The following is a 23,996-nucleotide window of genomic DNA, read 5'->3' on the forward strand; positions in this document are numbered from 1 at the left end:
AGGACGAGTCGGCTGCTAAGCAGGACAGGCAGCGGCACCCGGCAGGCCAGATAAATGTCCTCGGTGGGCTGCATGTGGCCCGCGGGCCGTAGTTTGAGGACCCCTGAATAATCCCATGTCATCTAAAGATCTCATTTTAAGGTAAATCTTATAGCACAGACTGTAATAAGTCAAAATACAAGAGTGAGGTTTATTTTTAAAATATCATTTCTCTCCTATCATTATTCCTCTCCTGATATTAATCTACCATATTTTTGTTAAAAATAAAAATGTTGATAATACTGGGGATTTCACGTTTTGGAACAGATATGAGAGGTTACCATATCATTGCAAAAGAAGACTCCATCTCATCATAGAGTTTAACTTCACACCTCTGGCCTTTTCTTCTGTCTGAAGTTGTAAAGTATTTTGGCTTTCCAACCTTAGAAATTGAAGGAAATCATTATTCATCATCTATAATAGTACAGGCACCTAAATATTTGTTGATGGAAATACTCAGATGTTTACCCTTTAAACAGCAAGTAAGAAACATCAAAATACAAGAACCACTAATATATATTTAACTAGAGGCCTGGTGCATGAAATTTGTGTACTGGACTGGGGGGTCCCTCAGCCCAGCCTGCACCCTCTTGCTGTCCAGGACCCCTTGGCAGACATCCCTCTCGCAGTCCGGGACCCCTTGCTCCTTCCACCTACCTGCTCACTGTTCCTTACAGCTCAGCTCGCTGCTCCTTAGCGCTGCCACAGATGCAGGAGAGGCTCCTGCCACTGCCCTGCGCTCGCCAGCTGTGAACCTGGCTTCTGGCTGAGCAGCGCTCCCCCTGTGGGAGTGTGCTGACCACCAGGGGGCAGCTCCTGCATTGAGCGTCTGCCCTCTGGTGGTCTGTGCACATCATAGCGACCAGTTGTTCTGGTCGTCCCACCATAACGATCACTTAGGCTTTTATTATATATAGAATCATATAGATGATTTAAAAGCATCTATCTCTAAGCTAGGTGTATTTAACTGATATTGTTGCACAGTTTGAAGAGAAGTTCAAATATATGTATTTTAAGTTAAGATTTTGGGGTCTTTTCAACATAATAGAACAAATGTTCCATGACAAGCCCATGGGTGGCATCTATGTAGTCTCACTGAGGATAGAAAGTATATTTTCAACATCTGTGTATCCCCCTGGCTTAGTACAGGGCCTGGCACAGAATTCATGTGACTAAATGATCTCAGTCTCTCTGAGTCTCAGTGTCCTCATCTTTCTAGGGCAGGTGTGAATATCAATACTTCCTTTGTGCCTTTATAAGGACAACATGGTGAGGACCAAATGAGGGATGTATGGGAAAGGGCTTTGACACAATCTGATTCAATCCACACTATGCCAAAGCACTTTCCCATACATCCCTCATTTCCATCTTGAAAATGAAGGTAAACTCAGGGACCCTTCTGTCAGAAGCCCAGGGGTTCTCACATGGAACAGCAGACACCTCTGACAGTCACATAGCAATGTTCCAAGAACAGACTAACAACTGGCTGCACCCTATGCCACTGTCACCACTGCATCTATTAGCAGGGCTGAGCTCCATGGGAAGGAGCTGAAGAGAGACTCACAGCTACCAGCAGAAGAGCAGTTTCCAGAAAGAAAGTTGGAGGAAAGGACAGCCAGAGTATGAAAGAGGCCTGCTATATCACAACAGGCCTCTTGTACCAAAAAGAGTTTTAAAGTAAAGAGACCTAAGCAGAGGTAAGAAGGAAGAGAGAACAGGTTAATTAAAATGTGAAGAAAATAAATGTAGGAGGGATGGAAGCAAAATGAGAGAAGGCCGTGAAAAAAAGAAATAATGTAATTCTATAGAAGAAGGTATCAGACTCAGGGTGGAGGTAGGGAAAAAGCTGTTGCAGGTTTTGGCTTATGTTTATACTGAATGCTAGAAAATTCTTATTAAGTTGTAATATAATGACATTATATAGGATTGCAGGGAAACTGAGAGATCATATCCCGCCTTTAAGTAAGATTGGATCTAAATTGCCAAGAAAGTGATTTCTCGTACTTTTCACCACTGTCATGTAAGGTGTTTATTCCTCCACCCTGGGTTATATTGAGTGCTCACTGTGCGGCTGGCACTGTGCTAGGCTGGAACTACAGTGATGAACAAAAACACATGCCTCTGCCATCAAGGGCCTGTCATCGAGTATAGTTGACACTCATATTAGTTAGTCATTTAATACGGAAAAGCAATTAGCAATTACTAACAACATTAACTACAAGTATCTAAATCAGTTTCCTTTTTTTTAATCTTTTGACTACCATCATTCCATAGAGATAAACTGACCTTGCCCCTTTAATTTTCTTTGTGTACTTTATTTTTTTAATATATTTTTATTGATTTCAGAGAGGAAGGAAGAGGGAGAAAGAGATAGAAACATCAATGATGAGAGAGAATCATTGATCAGCTGCCTCCTGCAAGCCCCCGACTGGGGATGGAGCCCACAACCTGGGCATGTGCCCTTGACGGGGAATTGAACCTGGGACCTTTCAGTTCGCAGGTCAACACTATCCACTGAGCAAAACTGGCTAGGGCATTGTGAAACTTTATTTATTTTTATTTTTTTTTAAATGTATTTTATTGATTTTTTTACAGAGAGGAAGGGAGAGGGATAGAGAATTAGAAACATCGATGAGAGAGAAACATCGATCAGCTGCCTCCTGCACACCCCCCACTGGGGATGTGCCCGCAACCAAGGTACATGCCCTTGACCGGAATCGAGCCTGGGACCCTTCAGTCCGCAGGCCGACGCTCCATCCACTGAGCCAAACCGGTTAGGGCAACATTGTGAAACTTTAATTTTAAGATCCACCTCTTAGTCCCTGCCAAGTGACTCTCTGTCCAACGGAGTTCAAAACTTGGGCAATAACTAAGTAAGAGGGAGATTCTGATGTAACAAATGGTGAAACACCCCCAGAGCCCCATGGAGTGTTGTCTTTCCCTGCTTTTCACCACATGATGCTGTGCAGTAGGTCACCAGGCCCCAACTACAGTTCAGTTGGCTATTCTTACTCCCTCTCCCATCTCAGGACAGCTCTGAAAACAGGCCCAGAATTGATTCCTTGATTTATACAACTTATACCCCTTTAACTAACTTCACTGAAATCTTCAAGTCAATCAATTTACCCTTTCCATTTGCATCTTTAACCAAAGTATAAAAGGCTCTCATATAGTTAATGGGTCATTTATGAGTGTGTGCTGCATTTAACATTCAAATACGATTTTATGTTGCTATTCATTCACAGATAAAATGCTACTTAACTTTTAATGAGAAGTGATATCATTTTCTTAATTCAACTGACTATAGATCAAGATACAGAGGAATATTTACTCCAGCTGGTTACTACTTTCCAAACACAAATTAAATGATAGAACTTCCCTGCCAAACTGAACTTTATTGAGATTTAAACTTACCGACTTCACAGCTGCAAGCACATTAATAATTCTCCCATCAAGACTGTGTCCATTTGCAACAATATCACCCAATGAATAATAATCCCGAGATTCTTTAACGGGTAAGTGTATCAAAGAAAGTAACTTGGTGTCCACTTCATAACTGGAACAAACTTTTACTGTTGAGTGATCTTCACTGAGCAATAGTTTACAGTGACTAAATTGTAAACACACACAAAAAGTTACTATTAAATGATTTTTTTAAATAGAAAAATACTTCCAGGTTCACAGTTAAATTATTTTTTATTGTAATTTAGACTAGATTAAGAAAATTTATACATTTTACTCATAGAAACATTAAAAATGTAGTAAAATATTTTTGTCTGAAATATATTTTCATTAAGAAAATGTTTTGAGGACCAATTTGTGCCTGAGTGCTAAGTGTACCATTTGTCTGACCTTATCCAAAACTCTAGCTTCAGTTTCCTTCTCTGTGAAACAAAGGTTATAAAAGCACTCTATACATGTTTGTTATCTGTATACAGATACAGCTTATTATCTGTATCTCTATAACACTGACCACCCTGCCTACAGACTTTAAATCAAGGACTGTGCTTCACTTACTCCTGTATCAAGTAGATGCACAATATTGACAACTGAACTTGAATTGAGGCACTCCCCTTCCAGCCAATCAACTCCTAAGTCCCTTTCCCCCACTAATGCTTTAGGTATTTACCTTATTACTTCTCACCTAAACTTTGGCCCTGTCTCCCCCTACAGTATACTCCTAAGGTAGCCAAAGTAATCTTCCTAACCCACAAATATCAGTGTATTATTTCCCATCTCAAAGACCTTTTGCGTAGCCATCACCAAAGAATAAAATTGTTACAATGGGTAAAGCTGTCTGTGAAATGTTTCTGCTTCTCTATCAAGCTTTTCCTCCTGCATCTCTCCTGCCCTTGCCCTATAATAGCCATATCAGACTATAAGCTATGAAATTGACATTTTTAGACAAAAAATAGTCAAACATTACCATTTTCATATGATTCAACCTACTATTTATTGTTCTGGTAAGTATCAGGAGGTTTCATGTTAGTTCCCTCTTCCAAGAATGCTCTTCCCTCCCTCATTCATTCATTCATTCATTCATTCATTCATTCCATAAATATTTACTGTGAGCCTATTCTGTGCCAGACCATAGTCTAGGCATGAGGGTGAAGAACATAGATAAGACCTTTGATCTCATGGAGTTCACATGTGTGAGGAGACATGGCAATTAATCAAATAATCTCAGATAGTGATTGGGGTTTTGATGATAACAAAAAGCAAAGGGATAAGTCCTAGTAATGAACTGGAAAGGCTACTACAGAGTAGATGGGAAAGGTTTAAGGAGGTGACATTCAAGCAGACACTTCAAAGAGGAGAAGGAGCAAATAAGTCAGGCTAAGACTGGGCTCCACCTGAACCTGCCTCTTTGCTCAGCTTCCCACACCAGCCGCAACCCCCGTTTCCTTACAAGGCTGCTCCTGAGAGCTCACCTTCAATAAATCATTTGCACAAAAATCCTCCTCCAGGCTCTGCTTCAAGAGAACTTGAACTAAGACAGTGGTTGGCAAACTCATTAGTCAACAGAGCCAAATATCAACAGTACAATGATTGAAATTTCTTTTGATAGCCAAATTTTTTAAACTTAAACTTCTTCTAACACCACTTCTTCAAAATAGACTCGCCCAGGCCGTGGTATTTTGTGGAAGAGCCACACTCAAGGGGCCAAAGAGCCGCATGTGGCTCGAGAGCCGCAGTTTGCCAAACACGGAACTAAGATATTAAGGCATATGAGTAGAGTTATACTTTGATATGAAAATATACATATGTGACTTTCAAGATTTATCTTCTCATTGTTCAGCTTTAACGTGACTAGAGTTAAAATTTTTTAAATCTAAGAATGAGAATCAGAGTATTAAAAACAACGTCATTTTTTTCATGTGACCCTATATCAAAGTAAATTATTTCATAATAAAAAATAAACATTGTGTCCCTGGCCAGTTTGGCTCTGTGGTTGGAGCATCTGACCTCGGACCGAAGGGTCTTGGGTTCAATTATTGGTTGGTCAAGGGCACACACCTCAGTTGCAGGTTGGACCCCTGGCCCTGTGTCTCTCTCATGTCGATGTTTCTTTCTGTCTGCCTCTTCCTCTCTCTCTCTCCCCCCACTCCTTCCCTTCTACTCTCTCTAAAGAAAATCAATGGAAAATATATTCTCCGGTGAGGATAAAAAAATAATAATAATAATAAACATTATGTGCCCTGACCAGTGTGGCTCAGTTGGTTGAAGTGTTATCCCCGTGCACCACCAAAAGTCACAGGTTTGATTCCTGGTCAGAGCACATGCCCAGGTTTCGGGTTTGATCCACCCCCCTCCCCCCACCCCTGTTGTGGCAAGTACAAAGGCAACTGGTTAATGTTTCTCTCACGTCAATCTCTCTCTCTCTCCCTCCCTCCCTCTCTAAAATCAATATAAAAATATATATATCCTCAGGTGAGGATTAAAAATAATAAGAAAATAAACATTGTGAGGGAAAATTAAAGTCCTAATTTTCAAATTGACCTTACCTTTAGTAAGCTGCTCATTTGACACACAAAAACTCATTAATAATAATCATTCTAGCACAAAGCTTATTGATATCTGTGCTAAATACTTACCTAGGAGTTTCAGGGCTGAATTTTTCTTCTCTTTCTAATTCCTTTCTTTGGATCAAGGGATTTTCAATTATCACTAAAACAGAGGGAAAGTATGATGCTATTATAAAAAAGTAACAGGCTAAATAAAAAACAAGTGTACATAATAAAAATTATAATGTTATTTCTAATTTCTGAGTTAGTGTTAAATATCCTTCCCAATCATTTTCTTGTGTCACTGGGAGAAACAGAATCCTGGAGTATGACCATCAACTGACCCCAGATGATATTTCCTATGCTTTGTGTTTAAATCCCCACATATGACCCACATTAACATTACTTTATTGATTAATTACACTGAGCATTTTATTACAAGATGCCCTTCTATATTTTATTTGATTACAGCATGCTCTTCTATAAACACTTAATTGATCTTCATCCAATGCACAGTTGCTCTTGGAAAATAACAGTGGGGCAGAAAGAGCAATGCAAAATCTGAGTCCTGATTTGAGTTAAAAAAAACTTAATAAGCTTATGAGCTAACATTTTAGGGTTTCCATTTCCTCATAGTCTATATTAGACCTTTTTGTGTTCTATTTTGCTAATTACTAACACAATCATTCCCTTTTTACAAATGAAAAAATTGAAGCTCACAAAGGTTAAATAACTTTCTTGAGGTTTTATATTTAGAAAGTAGTAGAGCTAGAATTAAAATTGTTCTGATTAAAAATATGTAATCAGCCAAAACCGGTTTGGCTCAGTGGATAGAGCGTCGGCCTGCGGACTGAAGGGTCCCGGGTTCGATTCCAGTCAAGGGCATGTACCTTGGTTGCGGGCACATCCCCAGTGGGAGGTGTGCAGGAGGCAGCTGATCGATGTTTCTCTCTCATCGATGTTTCTAGCTCTCTATCCCTCTCCCTTCCTCTCTGTAAAATATCAATAAAATATATTTTTAAAAAAATATGTAATCTTTTCACTCTACCACACTAAAATCCTATTTAAATTTATAATCATTATTGACTTTACACTTTTAAAATCCCTCATCTCATTCAACCTCACAACCACCGTCAACATCCTATTTAATAAAGAGGGAATATGCTAATTGACCATCACTCCATCACAAAGATGGTTGCACCCACAGCTGAGGCCAAGTTCCCATAAGGAGCCTTAACAAGCAATCAACAGGGACCTCAGGCTACGCCCTCCCCCACCCCCATGGGGCTTGACAGGGGACCTCAGGCCCTGCCCCACACCCGGTAGAGCTTGACAGGGGACCTCAAGGTGCGCTTCCCATCCTGGTGCTGGGCTAGGGGACCTCAGGCTCCCCCTGTCCCAGCGCCAGGCCAGGGGACCTGAGGCTGCGCCCTCCTGCCTGGCTGGGCTTGACAGGGGACCTCAGGCTGTGCCCCCCACCCAGCAGGGCTTGACAGGGGACCTCAAGGTGCACCCCCAGTGCTGGGTTGGGGAAACTCAGGCCGCACCCCCGCCCAGCGGGGCTTGATGGGGGACCTGAGGCTGCACCCCCCTGCTGGTGGGGCTTGATGGGGGACCTGAGGCTGTACCCCCCCACCTGGTGGGGCTTGACAGGGGACCTCAGGCCATGCCCCCCATCCAGTGGGGCTTGACAGGGGATCTCAGGCCATGTCCCCCACCTGGCGGGGCTTGACAGAGGACCTCAAGGCACACCCCCTGCCCCGGTCTGGGCTGGGGGACTTCAGGCCACGCCCCCCATCCTGGTGCCAGGCCAGGGGACCTGAGGCTACGCCCCGTGTCTGGTAGGGCTTAACAAGGGTGGGACTGGCCAGATCTGGATCTAGCCCAATGTGGGGAGGGGGGGAGGGGATGGGCCGGACAGGTCTGGGTCTCACATGATTTTGAGGTGCATGTGGGTGGGCAGGGACTTGACTCAGGGTCCTGTGGTGAGCCCCAGACTCTGACAGGAGGAAGGTTTTCATATACATTTTACTAATTTTCTTTCATTTCTGACACTTCTATTATAGAGAAAGGGCAAATAGCAATATTAAATTATTTCCACTAATTAATCCCCTTTTAATGTGCACAATTTTCATGCACTGGGCCACTAGTATAATATAATCATATATATACTAGAGGCCTGATACATGAAATTTGTGCAAGGGGCTCAGCCCTCACAGCTGCAGCGGCTTGCCTTGGCCCTCACAGCCCTGGCTTGGTCCGGAAGGCCATCCAGAAGGACGACCAGAAGGTCATTTGGCTGTCTGGTCTAATTAGCATATTACTCTTTTATTATTATAGAAGATACACACACACACACACACACACACACACACACACACACACACATATATATATTTTTTTAATTGATTTCAGAGAGGAAGGGAGAAAAAGAGATAGAAACACCAATGATGAGAATAATTGAATGGCTGCCTCCTGCATGCCCCCTACTGGGGATCGAGCCTACAACCTGGGGATCGAGCCTACAACCCGGGCATGTGCCCTTGACCAGAATCAAACCTGGGACCCTTCAGTCTGCAGGCTGATGCTCTATCCTACTAAGCCAAACTGGCTAGGGCTATACCATATTTTAATACCAAAATATATCTTTAGCTTTGTATAACTAATGTTCTGGCATTTATCCAAGGAATGTTTCTAATTGTACTGGGCCCTGTGAAGTCTGCAATATTTTGTACCTTCAACTCCATATGTTCAATTACTCTATTATTCAGACATACAACTCTGAAAGTTAATAATACAAGGCAATATATGATTAGGCTGCTTCATACTACAATATTAGAGAGTAGTAGTTTATCTGCATTACCCTTCCCCTTCTTTTTTTTTTTTTTAAATATATTTTTTTGATATTTTACAGAGAGGAAAGGAGAGGGATAGAGAGCTAGAAACATCGATGAGAGAGAAACATCGATCAGCTGCCTCCTGCACATCTCCCACTGGGGATGTGCCCGCAACCAAGGTACATGCCCTTGACCGGAATCGAACCCGGGACCCTTCAGTCCGCAGGCCGACGCTCTATCCACTGAGCCAAACCGGTTTCGGCCCTTCCCCTTCTTTTTTCTACCATGAAAGAAAGCTGGAATATATGCTTTCTTATTGCTTGTAGTGCACTAAGTTCTACACTTTATAACAAGCACACTATCTCATTTAATATTAATGAGAATTTATACGATATTAATTCATAATTGAGGCCCAAAAAGATTAAGTATGAATAAAGGTTGGAACTAGGATCTATGTGCTTTCAAAGTCCTTGTTCTTTTTGTTATACTACACTGTACTGCCAGAGGAATATTGGGGTGGGGAGAGAATGTAAAAGATTTGGTATTTTAGACTAAAAGTAAAGTTTCTTAAAACCCATTAAACATTTGCCCTGGCTAGTGTGGCTAATGGTCAGAGTGTCAGCCCTCACACCAAAGGGTTGAAGGTTAAATTCCAGATCAAGATCAGGTACCTGGGTTGCAGGTTCAATCCCACATCACGCCCCCCATCCATAGGGCACATGTGGGAGGCAACTAATTGATCTCTCTCCCCCCCTCACTCCCTCTCTTCCACTCTTTCTAAAAATCAATGGAAAAAATATCCTTGGATGAGGATTAGCAACAACAAAAATCCATTAAAAATTAAAATATCATCTTTTATCAAAATCTATTTAGCAACACTATTATGTTAAATCATTTTAGCAACAATAGGGATTGATGTAAACTGAAATATGAAATAAACCAGATATAAAGCTACCTAGTAAAAATATGTGACTATTGGGAGAAACCAAGATGGCGGCATAGGTAAGCACCTAAACTGCTGCCTCGCACAACAATTTCAAAACTACAACTAAAAGACAGAACGGACACCATCCAGAACCACAGGAAAGCTGGCTGAGTGAAAATTCTACAACTAGAAGGAAAGAGAAAAGCTCACAGAGAATTGGAGGTACGGCAAAGGGTCTTTGTGCACGCAGAGAGGAAGGGCGGCTGAGAGCCTGGCTGACTTTCTCTGGCGGAAGGGGGAAGGAAGCCCCCGACCGCACTGAACCTCAGTTCTGACTGCACTGAACCCCAGTTCCGGGCGAGCCTCTGGGGACCCACGCTCTTACGGGGGGAATCTGGACTCTCGGGTGGAGACTCGGGAGCCGGGGAAGGCAGAGGTCTGAAGATGCGCGCGTGCCAGTGCGCACAAAGGCTGCGGAGGTTGCCACAGGCTTTCCCTAGTGGAAGGGAGTCGGAGGCTCCTGACTGCACTGGGCCCCAGTTCTGACTGCACTGAACCCCAGTTCCAGGCGAGCCCCTGGGGACCCACGCTCTTTTTTTTTTTTTTTTTTTTTAATATATTTTATTGATTTTTTTACAGAGAGGAAGGGAGAGGGATAGAGAGTGAGAAACATTGATGGGAGAGAAACAGCGATCAGCTGCCTCCTGCACACCTCCTACTGGGGATGTGCCTGCAACCAAGGTACATGCCCTTGACCGGAATCGAACCTGGGACCTTTCAGTCCGCAGGCCGATGCTCTATCCACTGAGCCAAACCGGTTAGGGCAGGGACCCACGCTCTTGTGGGGGGAGTCTGGACTCTCGGGAGGAGACTCGGGAGCTGGGGAAGGCAGAGGTCTACGAGTGCGCGAAAGGGCAAGGCTGACAGGAAGCCAAAACTGTCTGCTCCGCCCTGAGACTCCACCCCATCCAAGCTGAGCACAGAGGCTATTGCAATTTGGCAAGTCTAATCCTATAAGGCTGTCTCCAGCACCGAACTTCTCCCAGCATAGACACAGCTGATCCTTACAGCCAACTGGCCTGGAGGTCAATTCCTCCCAATGATACCAACAACAATCAAGACTTAATTACAACAAGGCTGTACACACAGTCCACAAAGGGGTGCACCAAGAGTGTCCACCTCAGGTTAACTGGGGAGGCCGACCCACTGGGCCACATAGGAAACCTAGCACACAAATCTACCCTACCAACTCAGGGAAGCAGTGAAAATGCGGCGTCAAAGAATCAGATCACAAACGAAAGAAATGGAGGAAAACAAACGACTGGATATAGAATTCAAAACCACGGTTATAAGGCTTTTCAAGAATATCCTAGAAAAGGCCGATAAATATAACGAGACCCTCGAAGATATGAAAAAGGACCAACTAGAAATTAAACATACACTGACTGAAATAAGAAATATTATATAGAGACCCAAAAACAGACAAGAGGAACACAAGAATCAAGTCAACGAATTGAAATACAAAGAAGCAAAAAACACTCAACCGAAAAAGCAAAAAGAAAAAAAAAAAATCCAAAAAGTTGAAGATAGTGTAAGAAGACTCTGGGACAACTTCAAGCGTACCAACATCAGAATTATGGGGGTACTAGAAGAAGAGAGAGAGCAAGATACTGAAAACCTATTTGAAGAAATAATGACCGGAAACTTCCCCCACCTGGTGAAAGAAATAGACTTACAAGTCCAGGAAGCGCACAGAACCCCAAACAAAAGGAATCCAAAGAGGACCACACCAAGACACATCATAATTAAAATGCCAAGAGCAAAAGACAAAGAGAGAATCTTAAAAGCAGCAAGAGAAAAACAGTTAATTACCTACAAGGGAGCACCCATACGACTGTCAGCTGATTTCTCAACAGAAACTATGCAGGCCAGACGGGAGTGGCAAGAAATTTTCAATGTGATGAATAGCAAGAACCTACAACCAAGATTACTCTACCCAGCAAAGCTATCATTCAGAATTGAAGGGCAGATAAAGAGCTTCACAGATAAGAAAAAGCTAAAGGAGTTCATCACCACCAAACCAGTATTATATGAAATGCTGAAAGGTATTCTTAAAGAAGAGGAAGAAGAAAAAAGTAAAGATAAAAATTATGAACAACAAATACATATCTATCAACAAGTGAACCTAAAAATCAAGTGAATTAAAAACCTGAGGAACAGAATAATCTGGTGAATATAATAGAATCAGGGGCATAGAAAGGGAGTGGACTGATAATTCTCAGGGGGAAAGGGGTAGGGGGGTTCAGGAAGAGACTGGACAAAATTCATACACCTATGGATGAGGACAGTGGTGGGGGGAGTTAAGGGCAGAAGGTGGGGTGGGAACCGGGTGGAGGGGAGCTATGGGGGGAAAAAGGAGAAACAATTGTAATAATCTGAATAAAGATTTATTTTAAAAAAATATGTGACTATTACGTTTGTATGTTTCAAGTAATAATGCTGAATGCCTTGTATTATGTTCTTCAATCTTGATTTTTTTGTCTGATAAGGTTCTTGAGAATTATGAATTGTGTCTTACAGTAGTCCTCCGTTATGGTTTCACTTTCCACTGTTTCAGTTACCTACAGTCAACCACAATCTGAAAATATTAAATGAAAATTTGCAGAAATAAACAATTCATAAGCTTTAAAATGTGTGTGGTTCTGCATAGCATGATGAAATCTCGAGTCACTAGAGGTCAGCCATCCCACTCCATCCCTTCTGAGATGTGAATGGTCTTTTGGTATCCAGGCTGCAGACGCTCCCTACCAATTAGTCACTTAGTGGCTGTCTCTTTTATCAGATCAGATCAATTATCAGATATTTTAAGAGACAGAGACCACATTCACATAAATTTTATTACAGTATATTGTTGTAATTGTTCTATTTTATTATTAGTTATTGTTATTAATCTCTTATGTACCTAATTTATAAGTTAAATTTTATCACAGGTCTATGTGTACAGGAAAAAACACCATATATATATATATATATATATATATATATATATATATATACACACACACACACACACACACACACACACACACACATATATATACATACACACACACACAAACATATATATATATATATATATACATACAGTATGTGGGTTGGTACTACCTGCATTCTCAGGTATCCATTCACTGGGGGTCATCTTGGAACTTAGCCCCTATATATAAGGGCAACTACTGTATTGTATTTTGACTCCCTCAGAGAAGTTACCACAAACATAACAATGGAATAATACTATAATAAATACAATTTAAGAATCAATGCCAACTTACCACACTCACCAACCCTAAAGCTGTCAGAAAGTAATCTGATGTAATCTTCATTGCCCCAGGATGTTGCATTTACAAAATGCGTTGGTGAATCACGAATGGTGAAACTGAAAGTGTACCTTTCTGATCCAATATCTAAGAGAAAACCAATGCTTTTATTTTTCAAATGAAATGTTTCATTATACTTTTGAAAAACATCATTCTGATGATAATAATAATACTCAAAGACATGGTATAAAATATTATTTCATATATAAATTCTGTAATAAGTTATACTTGCTTTTATGAATTTCAAAGCTGCCAAAGTAGATAATCACCTCACTATTAACCCCTCTGTTCCCTTTTCCCAGTTACCTGTATATTTGGAGGGAAATGACACATAGGTTTGAATCATCCAGATATTAGCTTAGATCCTCCATTTCTCTCTTACTGTTACTGTTTTAACTTAAGTCAAATTCAAATCTAAATTATTTGAAAACAAATGTGTGCTACTAAATGATACCACTAGAGGTCAAGCAAGTACATCTCTTCAAAAAAAATTCTTTATTGTTTTTGCTAATTAAAAAAACAACACAACCTAACATTCATATACAAATTATAGATATCTATAAAACTGTAATTAGTGTTACCTTTGGGGTGGGGACTGGGCTGGGAAGAGCTGGGGATTAAGTGAAGAATTTTACTTTTCAACTCTATGACCTTCTGTACTGCTTGATTTTTAATGAAAATATATTATATTTTACATGTTATATGTATAATGTTTTTTAAAGTCAATAAGCACATTTTCTCTAAAAAAGGAATACTGTACATATAATCATATAAAGTAGTCAAACACTACAGAAGTGGTCTCCTACTCTCACAGTCTGATAAGTAGAAATGGTATTTTATTGTTGTAATTTCAGTTACTATTTAAATATTGACTTTTAAAAATTCTTGTATTTTTCCATCACCGTTTATCCTCCTATATAATTCATGTATTTTTCAATATATTTTATTAATTTTTTTACAGAGAGGAAGGGAGAGGGATAGAGAGCTAGAAACATCGATGGGAGAGAAACATCGATCAGCTGCCTCCTGCACACCTCCCACTGGGGATGTGCCCGCAACCAAGGTACATGCCCTTGACCGGAATCGAACCCGGGACCCTTCAGTCCACAGGCCGACGCTCCATCCACTGAGCCAAACCGGTTTCGGCATAATTCATGTATTTTAAATCATCCCTTGTAAAGCTTAGAAAACAGGTATTTAAACTTTTTCAAATTACTCAAATGGTAATTCTGATCTAATTAATTAAGTAAAGTGAAGACACAAACAAGTATGGGTGGAAAATGACATCTTTGTTTTTTACCTCAAAAATAATAACAATATTACATGAAATACAATAAAAATAAAGGTGCCTATCACTCTACCATGAGTCAAATAACACAATCACTAAGATGATGCAAGCAAAATTAATGTCTTCTTCCAAAATTATTGGCTGGCTTCCCTCAAGCTGTATAGAAATACATTTAACCTTTAATAAATACCATTGACACTTTTTTTTTTCAGTCAAGAAGAATTCCTTTCATTTTTATTCTATACAATGTAATTGTAATGAATTATAGTATTCCACTATTTATATTCTCCACATCCACTTTCACAGAAGTTCCCTGTCATCCTGCATTAGTTAACAGATGCTACAACATCTGATCTTAAAGATTTTGTGGCCCCTGCATATTTTTCCCATTACGCAGGCAGCTAGATCTGCCCCCATTAGTTATTTCCTCCATGGGAATAAAGGCACTGTTGCATAAGCATTAACTCTTTTGTAGTTTCACGTGCTGAACTGTGATGCAGACCACTGACACTTTTAAAGCTAATAGTAATGAGTTGCTAGATATGCCATTCTATATTGTAACTTTGCATGTTAACTACAAAAGTTAGAAGGTGAGTTGTTTTTAAAAATCTAATTTTAGTCTTGGATTATGTTTCCATAGACCTAACACTCTTACAATTCAAGCAACTCAATAAGGACCACTAAAGCTAAAGTAAACTAAATGAAAGATGAATATTTTTACTGAATTATCTGGTTGTTGGAGTAAATATATAGCTACTGCTGCCATACCTCTCTCCTTCAACACTACTCTATCATGACATATCCCTGCTCCAAAACCTTCTTTCTTATCACTTTCTGTCTTATTTGAGATTTACCTGTGTACTTGTATCTCTTAGGCTGAAAGTGATAGTTACCATGGGTCACACACCCTTACATTTAATTCCCACACCAAGTCTATTTATCTCGATTTCACAGCTGTATATAGGACACATTTCAGATCACTCAGTGACTAAGTGAGCTCAGTCAATCTAGCTTAAGTCCCGACTCTCAGACACTATGATATCTGAAGAGGATATGAGACTACAATTGCCCTCTGCTACCTTTATGCAGCGCTTAACACAGTAGAGGTACTCAATAAATACACATGATACACATTAAGTTAATCAACTTAACTAGCTACTTGGGCATTGTATCTCTAAGCTTTCAAATATGTGTTTGAGAAATATCAAATAAAATCATTAAAAATGGTTTTAGCTTGGCCAGCATGGTTCAGTGGTTGAGCATTGACCTATGAATCAGGAGGTCACAGTTCAATTCCCGGTCAGGGCTCATGCCGGGTGCGGGTTTGATCCCTAGGGTGGGGCATGCAGGAGGCAGCCGATCAATGATTCTCTCTCATCATATATGTTTCTCTCTCTCTCTCTCCCTCTCCCTTCCTTTCAGGAATCAATAAAAATATTTTAATGTCCTCACACACATAGCCTTAAATTGAGTACTTTACCATACAATAGAGAACATGGCCATTGCTCTTAAGGAGTTAAACAGGCATGAGAAATTTAATCACTAAATACATTTTTTTGTAGTCATAAGCCACAATTGATGAAAAATGAAGCAAACTGTTAAACAGAACTCAGCTTTTTCTGTCTGGAAAGCCTTTGACATCTGTTTTCCCAATAACTATACCGATTATTTTCTGAAAAACAAAAAGGTTACAGAAAACAAATATTAAACACAGATGTAGACGGTAAATTTAATTTCATGGACTTGTTATATTTTACTGGCTCTAACAAACATTTTTTACTAGGAACCACTTAAATGTATTTATTCCAGACAGACTTCTAAAATAAGTTCATAAATGTTCAATTCTACAAGGAATAGTACAAAGCAATAACATAGTTAACTACTATTACAAATATAATCATTTAATACTTAGCATGTTTCTAGTTTATTTTCAATCACTAGGTAGAGTACAGTAACTACCCTATGCTATCAATCCTTACTGAATTCATTCAAAGCACATGTATAATGCAATTTAATTTGCCATGGACTTCAAAGCTTTCTTTTATTTAGGGTTTTCTAATAATCCACATAAAATTGCTTAGCTTCTTAATCCAAACATGCTGAACAGTAATATAAATTAGATTGCAACAGAACTTGTAGTATATTGCTGCTAATAAATCTAAGCTCTAAAGTCCTAGATCTTAAACCTTAAAGATATTAACATCTCTTTAACCTTTTTAATGTTCTCTTTAGTGACTACCGAAGAAAAATTAAATATTAAAAAGTGCTTTGAGCCCTAGCCAGTTTGGCTCAGTGGATAGAGCATTGACCTGCAGACTAAAGGGTCCCGGGTTCGATTCTGGTCAAGAGCACATGACCGGGTTGTGCAGCTTGATCCCCAGCGGGGGGCGTGCAGGAGGCAGCCAATCAATGATTCTCTCTCATCATTGATGTTTCTATCTCTCTTTCCCTCTCCCTTCCTCTCTGAAATCAATAAAAGTATATATATTTTTAAAAGTGCTTTGAGAAATAAAAACAACTAGTTTTTCCTGAAAGGATAAACCTAAATTTATATTATTAATCTAGCAACTGATTTTAACCTTATAATAATCTGTTACATTTAAAATACATTCAAGCCTGGCTGGCATGGCTCAGTGGTTGAGTGTCCACCTATGAACTAGGAGGTCATGGTTTGATTCCCAGTCAGGGCACATGCAGGGGTTGCAGGCTCTATCCCCAGTGTGGGACATACAAAAGGCAGCCGATCAATGATTCTCTCTTATCATTGATGTTTCTCTCTCTCCCTTTCCCTTCTTCTCCAAAATCAATATAAACAAACAAACAAACAAACAAACAAACAAATAAATAAATAAAATACATTCAAGCTTTTTAAGATTGCCATATCTTAGCTGAGCAATTAGTTAGTCTTATTACATTTATACACACTGCTATTATTTCTTAAATTCCATATGATTTCAGATCTCACTGAATTTTGTTGGAAAAACACAACTAATGGAAATATTGAGTAAAACTTTCTAACTGATGAGGCAATTAGCAAATAGTTTACCATTCAAAAAAACCTATAACAGCAATAATTATTTTTGACATTAATAAACTTTGAATTGCAAACTATTAAAGTTACATATAAATTTATCCTATTTTAAGAAATCAGATTTGCAAATGCCAAATGTATATAGCAGAGTGCTCAGGAGCAAGAAAGGTAAGGGACTATGATAATTGCTTTACAATAAATTCACCTTATAAAATGATTCTACCTAGCTTTCCTTTAAATAAATAAGAGTCTTGTTATATTTGAAATTATTGAATTCCCCCATAACCCTTCCCCCCCAAAATGAATTTTCACATAATCATTTCAGAAATACACCTGCTGTGTATCTTTATGTCATAAAGGCAGCATAATGGCAAGTATTTAAGTCTAAAACTTGGATAATTTGATTAGAGAATAGATACTGCTGAACAAAAATGTTTTAATTGTACAATGCTAAACTTGAGTAGTTATTAAATAATTAAAATAAACTTCAGATCATTTTGAACAATCACTAGTCATATATACAATCTCTTACTCTGTAGACAAAAGAGATACTAATTTTCATTTAGATGGCATAAATACAAAAACATTTAGGGGTACTTAATGTAAAACAGTTATACTAATGCAGTGAATACTTTTGTACTTGTCGAATATACAAGCATGTGTCAAAACATTCAATATATTACCACAGAAAATTTCTTTATAGAACAACCAAACCACTATATCATTGAAGCCTACCAGATTAGCCATATTTGGACGCAGATCTGAGAGTGTAGTGAAGTTCTTCAATGCAAAGAAGTTTGCCATTCTTTTATCTGCATTTTAGAAAACATAATTTAGGTGCATAAATTAAATGAAATTAACTATAAACAATTCCAAAATTAAAGAAGTAGTTAGAAAAGCACTGGATAGTTTACTCATTCTTAGAGAAAAGGTTTTATTACAACAGTGAAATGTAAGTTAATACAGATTCAACCTGTAAAAAACATGTTCCAAAATGTCCTTTTATAGTTTTGAATGTATAGGTTAGGCTTCAGTTTTTAAATTCACACTCCAAATATGTATAATATACAATTTTTGAGCACCCTGAAATGTAGAGTTTCCGATAAGAGATGATTCAATGGGACATTTATGGATTTAAATATTAGCATAAAGCCCACTTTTAAAAATATAGCAAAACTCTATTGTAAATACCTCAAATCATGCATTTGATTACACTGTGTGTGTGCGGGCATGGGCAGTGACTTTAACCTTACCTCTAGATGGTAAGCTCCATGAGGGCAGATGTGACGTCTAACATTTTATGTGTGTAATTCAATGCTATGTTGCACATAAAAGGCACTCAATAAATATCAAATAAATGAAATGATGGCTTGTCCCTTGGTGTTATCACTAAAATAGGTTTTACTGTAGTAAAATTGTCAACTACATCAAATTAGCAGATTTACTCAACTTCGCTTCATAATACATGGCCTCTTTAGCTGTAAATGTTCTCAACCACAGGTTTCACTTTAACTGTGAATGTTCTCACCCACAGGTTATGCCCATAACACTAGTTTCAGGGAGCCTGTGACATTAGTCAAATATGATTTTGAATTCCAGTGCCACTAGTTTGTAGTCAAGTGTTTTGCCACTACTGAGCTTTAATTTCCTCATCCATAAAATGTGGATTATATCTGCCCCACAGGGTTAGTCTGAGAATTAGAAATAATGGACATAATGTGCCTAGAAGTTCACAGACTCTCAACAGGTAAGAACACTGCTTTTCATTCTTATCCAATGTAACAATTTCTGTATTCAAGACCTTTTTGTGCCAGCAAAAACAACCAGGATATTAAGCAGTGTTAAGTTTCCTACTCATTCTTTGGTGTGGTCTGATCCGGCTCATTATGCAATTTCAGTCTCTGAAATACTTGCCAAACCTTGACAGATTCATTCATTCATCCATCTACTCAACAAACATTACTGAGAGTCTGTGAAGTGCAAGACACTTGAAGTTGGAGAGGTTGAACTATACAATACCTGGATTATGTAAAAAAACACTACCCACATACATACTAAATGAGTTCTCCAAATTCTTACCCCTTAGGGTCTCTTAGTGGTTTGATCATTGACTTATGTGATATCATATGAACTCTTTGAAGTTCCTCTAATTTCTACTATTATTCAAAATATATGGTGATACTACTTTAGTGACTGTTCACCCTCCCCCCCAAAAAAGACAACTTGCTTCTTTACCTGGACATTTTGATAAACATAAAGTTAACATGAAATAAAGAGCTTGCTATGGTAACTCAGAGATTACACCATTCATCAGCAACTACTGTCCCTTCTGCTTTCCAGACATATTTTAAATGTCTCCTTTTCTCCATCTCCAATGCCATCTCCTCAGTCCAAGACTCAGTCATTCCTCACCTAGAGTACTGCAATCACCTGGTTTATGCCTATTTTATTCACTCAACACGTGTGGGTTGAGTGTCTGGTATTATCAGGCCCTGAATCAGGACAGAGCAGGACTGGGGCTGGTCTCCTACCTGGGAGCCTCTGAGAGGAGCAATGAAAACAGAGAGCCAGATGTCGGACCAGATGTGTACAGTCTCAAGGCCACTGATTCAGATCCTTGGCAAGGGTGGAGGGAAAGAGAAGGTGGCATTAGAAATAGTCCAGTTAAGGTAACATTGTGGTAGTGTCACAGGTAATAGTTTTGGAGTGCCTGTTATGAGGCTGGCCCTACACTAGACACTAGATACACCATGGTGATCTCTGACATTGCCACCCCCCAGGTCTCCCTGAGCTCTAAGCCCTCCTTCCACTTAAACCTCCTGTCTAGACCAGAGCCCAAGCTGACCTGGCCCGTTCCTCTCAGGACCTTCCTGGTCCCTTATTTTAGGTTTCATGAAGGTGTGGCAGGGCCAGTCCCTTGTGCTTCTCCTTACTGGAGCTTCCTCCATAGGAGAAAGCTGCATTACTTAGTCCTAACTCCCACTGGGGTTCTGGCACAAGATAAGGTTCCTCTGGACCCACAGAAGGAAGTAACACTGTTTGCTACTGGCTCTGAGAAGTCTCTGGCCCACAGATGAGCTGAGGCTGTCAGTCAGACACTTAGGACAAAGCCCACCAACTTTCCTGTTTTGAGACCATGGTCTCAAATTCTGAGCAGGCCAGAGTTAAGTCAGTTTGAGGCCTGGGCCCCGGGAGGGGGAGTTGTGAGCAGAGAGGTGGATAGGGCACTTGTCATAAACTTTGCTGACTTTTTTTCCAGGGCCAGGAAGGGCTGTATGTGTTTATGCTTTCCATTCCAGTCAATGCAACAGTTATCCATGAAGAACTGTGTCAGGTGCTGTGCTGGTGCCCCAGAGCTACCTGACTCTGCCATCAGAAAATTCCATCACCATCTACTCTCTCATAATCGACACTTCCTTTCCTGACTGCCCAGATACAAAACAATCCTCACCAAGTCCTGCTAATTCTTCCTAATTATCTCTTCAATCTGCTTGCCTCACCCCATCTCCCTGTCCTACTGCTGTCTGCTTCTACTTTGCCTCCTCCATCTCTTTTCCACATGACAGAGAATTCTTTGAAAAATTAGATTGTCTTTCCCTTGCTTAAAACTCTTCCCAATTGCACACTGAATTAAATCCAAACTCCTTACTATAGCCTTGTAATGCCCAGCTGATCTGCCCTCTGCCCATCTCTTAATTTCTTTTCTCTCCAGTCACCCTGGCTGCTCTCCTTTCCTCAAATAGGACTTGGGGCCTTAGCATATGCAGTTCCCTCTCCCTTGAGCACCCTCCCCATACCCACCCTCGGGTCTTCCCAAGGAAGGCTCCTCAGCATTCTTTGGGTCTCAGAGAGAAGCCTTTCCCACTATCTACCTAAAGTAGCTCCCAGCCTCTATTTCTCCTCTTAGTATTCCTAATCCATAACTGTTGCTTGTGTACTGTCTTTTCTCCTCATTAGAAGGTTGGCTCCATGGTGACAGAGCTGAGCCTTATGTGGTCTCCTATTATGTCCTGCAGTGCCTAGTGTATTGCATCATGCATAGTTGTTGACTAAATTAATTAGCCCTAAGTTAATCTGATTTGTAATTTGAGAATAATATTGCTATAATTTGCTTTTTATTTTATTCTTTTAAAATATATTTTATTGATTTTTTACAGAGAGGAAGGGAGAGGCATAGAGAGTTAGAAACATTGAGGAGAAACATCGATCAGCTGCCTCCCGCACACCTCCTACTGGGGATGTGCCCACAACCAAGGTACATGCCCTTGACCAGAATCAAACCTGGGACCCTTCAGTCCACAGGCCAACGCTCTATCCACTGAGCTAAACCGGTCAGGGCTATAATTTGCTTTTTAGATAGAATTTTATTTAGCAGCTAATTTTACACTCATATCATGTATTTAAATAATGGGAAAAAGTGGAGCTTCAAAGGAGCTCAGCGATGATGTTCCTACTTTGTTCTCTAGACTTGGGGGGAGTTAGGTTACTGCACAGAAGTCCTCTTTATATGGTCATTTCTACATAGAAATCTCCCCCTCTCACCACAAACCACAGATTTTGTGACAAATCTTGGTAAAATTGGAAATTTTCTCTCCTAGAGGGGAACAATTTCAACTACCTCTATAAGCCCAATTCAAAAAGGTCATTTTTACTCCTGCTGCTTCAATGGGGACTCGGCGAGTTCTGCATTATACGTTTCTAGCTGACTTCCAGACACTCTGGGGCGTCCATGAGAAAACCGGCAGCTGGCCATCACCCTGGGGAACTCCGCAGCGTGGAGACAGGAGAACGCTTGTCGGTTACCTTTCCAAGTAGCTTCAAATCTTATAACTAAACACTGCTTTACAAGAAAAAGAAAACTATATGACTTGCATTCAAACACCATTTCCTAAAGTCTATCATTCCATGCCCTCCTCACACGATCGCACCTCACGGATCAGTCCCGTGCCCAGCAACTCTAGGGATCTAAACTGCAGTCCCTTTAAAACCCCCGGTGACGTGCTACACTCCCTGTGTGTTCAGTCAGTGTTTGAAAATGTATTCTGGTGATTCCAACTCTGTGACATCCCGGAAAAGGCACACTGTGGAGCCGGCACAAGATCGGGGTGACCAGGGGTCGAGGGAGGGTGGGCCGGGGATGGGAGCAGGATTTCTAGGGCCGTGGAACTGCTCTGTGGGTCCTCTCACCGGGGACACGTGTTCTGTCGCACCCGTCAGACCCGAGAATGTCCAACCCGGAGAATGAACGCTAACGTAAGCGACCACGGTATCTGGAGTCCGTGTGGAACGTGCGTCTGCTCTGCACTGAGGACACAGGCGCGTCTGTGGGCACACAGTCAGTCATTCTACGCGCACCGACGCGTTCCACCCGGTTCCACAGGACACGCGTATTCGAGGTGACACTGCCCCTCGGGCTCCGACTGTGGGAGACTCCGTAAGTCTGCTTCACAGACGCCGTGTCCCACACCCCGCAATCGCCGGCTGTCGGCAGTGCGGGGCCACGGGTGAGCCGAAGGTCGGCGTCGCCTTCGCGAACACCCTGCCCAGCCCGCGGCAGCCGGAAGAAGGTCGCCCCCTCCACGGACGCCGCGGCTGGGAGCCCAGCCCTCAGCACCCGCCGACAGCCCGCCGCCCGCCGCCGCCGCCGCCAGAGGGCTAGGCTTCACCTCAGCAGTCCGCGCCCGCCGCTCCGGCAGCGCTCCAGTGCCTGGCCGGTCCTCGCTCCCTGACCGCCGCCCGCCACTCACACAGCCCCGCCCCGCGGGCCAGCGCTCGCAGCACGCTCCGCCCGCGCTCTCTTCGCACCACCTCCACTGAGGCAGAACCGCCGGGCGACCGTTAGCTGTGACCTCGCCCTGCCCTCACGTCTCCGACGCCGCCCACTCCCAGGCTCCGCCCACGCCTAGGCTCCGCGCCGGCCCCGCCCCTAGGTCTGGCCCCGCCCCCTGCCCCGCCCCGATACCTCACATCCCCGAGGGCCGGGAGGTCCCTCTCCAGTCCCAGTGGTGAGAGGGGAGTCGGGGATTAGGGCGCGAGTGGTTCCCGTTTCTTTCCTTCCAGAGGATGTCTTTCAGAGAGCAGTACGGGCCCTGAGAACCAGTGGCACAGTAAGGTGCTAGGGGTCCTTTCTGAAGAAACATGCCAGACGTGCAGAGGACATTGCTACAGAAAAGTATAGCAGCTGAATGAATACACACACAAATGAGTGCAGGCGAAACTCTGGAAATCTGGATAAGATAGTGAGTTGAGTCACCTCAGTAACCTAGTTGTGATCTTGCAAAATGTTCCAATGGGGAAAAGTGGATCAAGTGTAACAGGGATCTCTCTGAATTATTATTTTTTTTTAGATTTTTTTTTTTTTTTGGAACTTACAGATACTTCATTGCTCACCTTTCACACAAAGCACACCCCCAGCCATTTTCTTTCACAGCTTGACAGTGTTTAAGTATACAAAAACCCAGCAAGAAACGTCGTGTAGATTTCAGTAAAGGAGAATG

The 23,996-nt window shown here is 41.2% G+C and overlaps 1 protein-coding gene across 1 annotated transcript in view; it reads right to left on the reverse strand.

The window, feature by feature from the left end:
* The window catches only part of MEIOB (meiosis specific with OB-fold), a 40,402-nt gene extending 17,016 nt beyond the window's left edge, over positions 1-23,386 (reverse strand). Inside the window, exons 1-8 of the mRNA XM_080682606.1 lie at positions 23,166-23,386; positions 20,031-20,115; positions 18,235-18,311; positions 16,083-16,140; positions 13,136-13,267; positions 6,135-6,207; positions 3,454-3,649; positions 321-421 (exon numbers count right to left, since the gene is read on the reverse strand). Coding sequence (XP_080538732.1) covers positions 321-421; positions 3,454-3,649; positions 6,135-6,207; positions 13,136-13,267; positions 16,083-16,140; positions 18,235-18,303 — 629 coding nt within the window. The 5' untranslated portion in view covers positions 18,304-18,311; positions 20,031-20,115; positions 23,166-23,386. The remainder of the gene's footprint in view (positions 1-320; positions 422-3,453; positions 3,650-6,134; positions 6,208-13,135; positions 13,268-16,082; positions 16,141-18,234; positions 18,312-20,030; positions 20,116-23,165) is intronic.
* Between the last annotated feature and the right edge of the window lie 610 nt (positions 23,387-23,996).

This window comes from Plecotus auritus (genome assembly GCF_963455305.1).
Source record: "Plecotus auritus genome assembly, chromosome: 7".
NCBI classification, from domain to species: Eukaryota; Metazoa; Chordata; class Mammalia; order Chiroptera; family Vespertilionidae; genus Plecotus; species Plecotus auritus.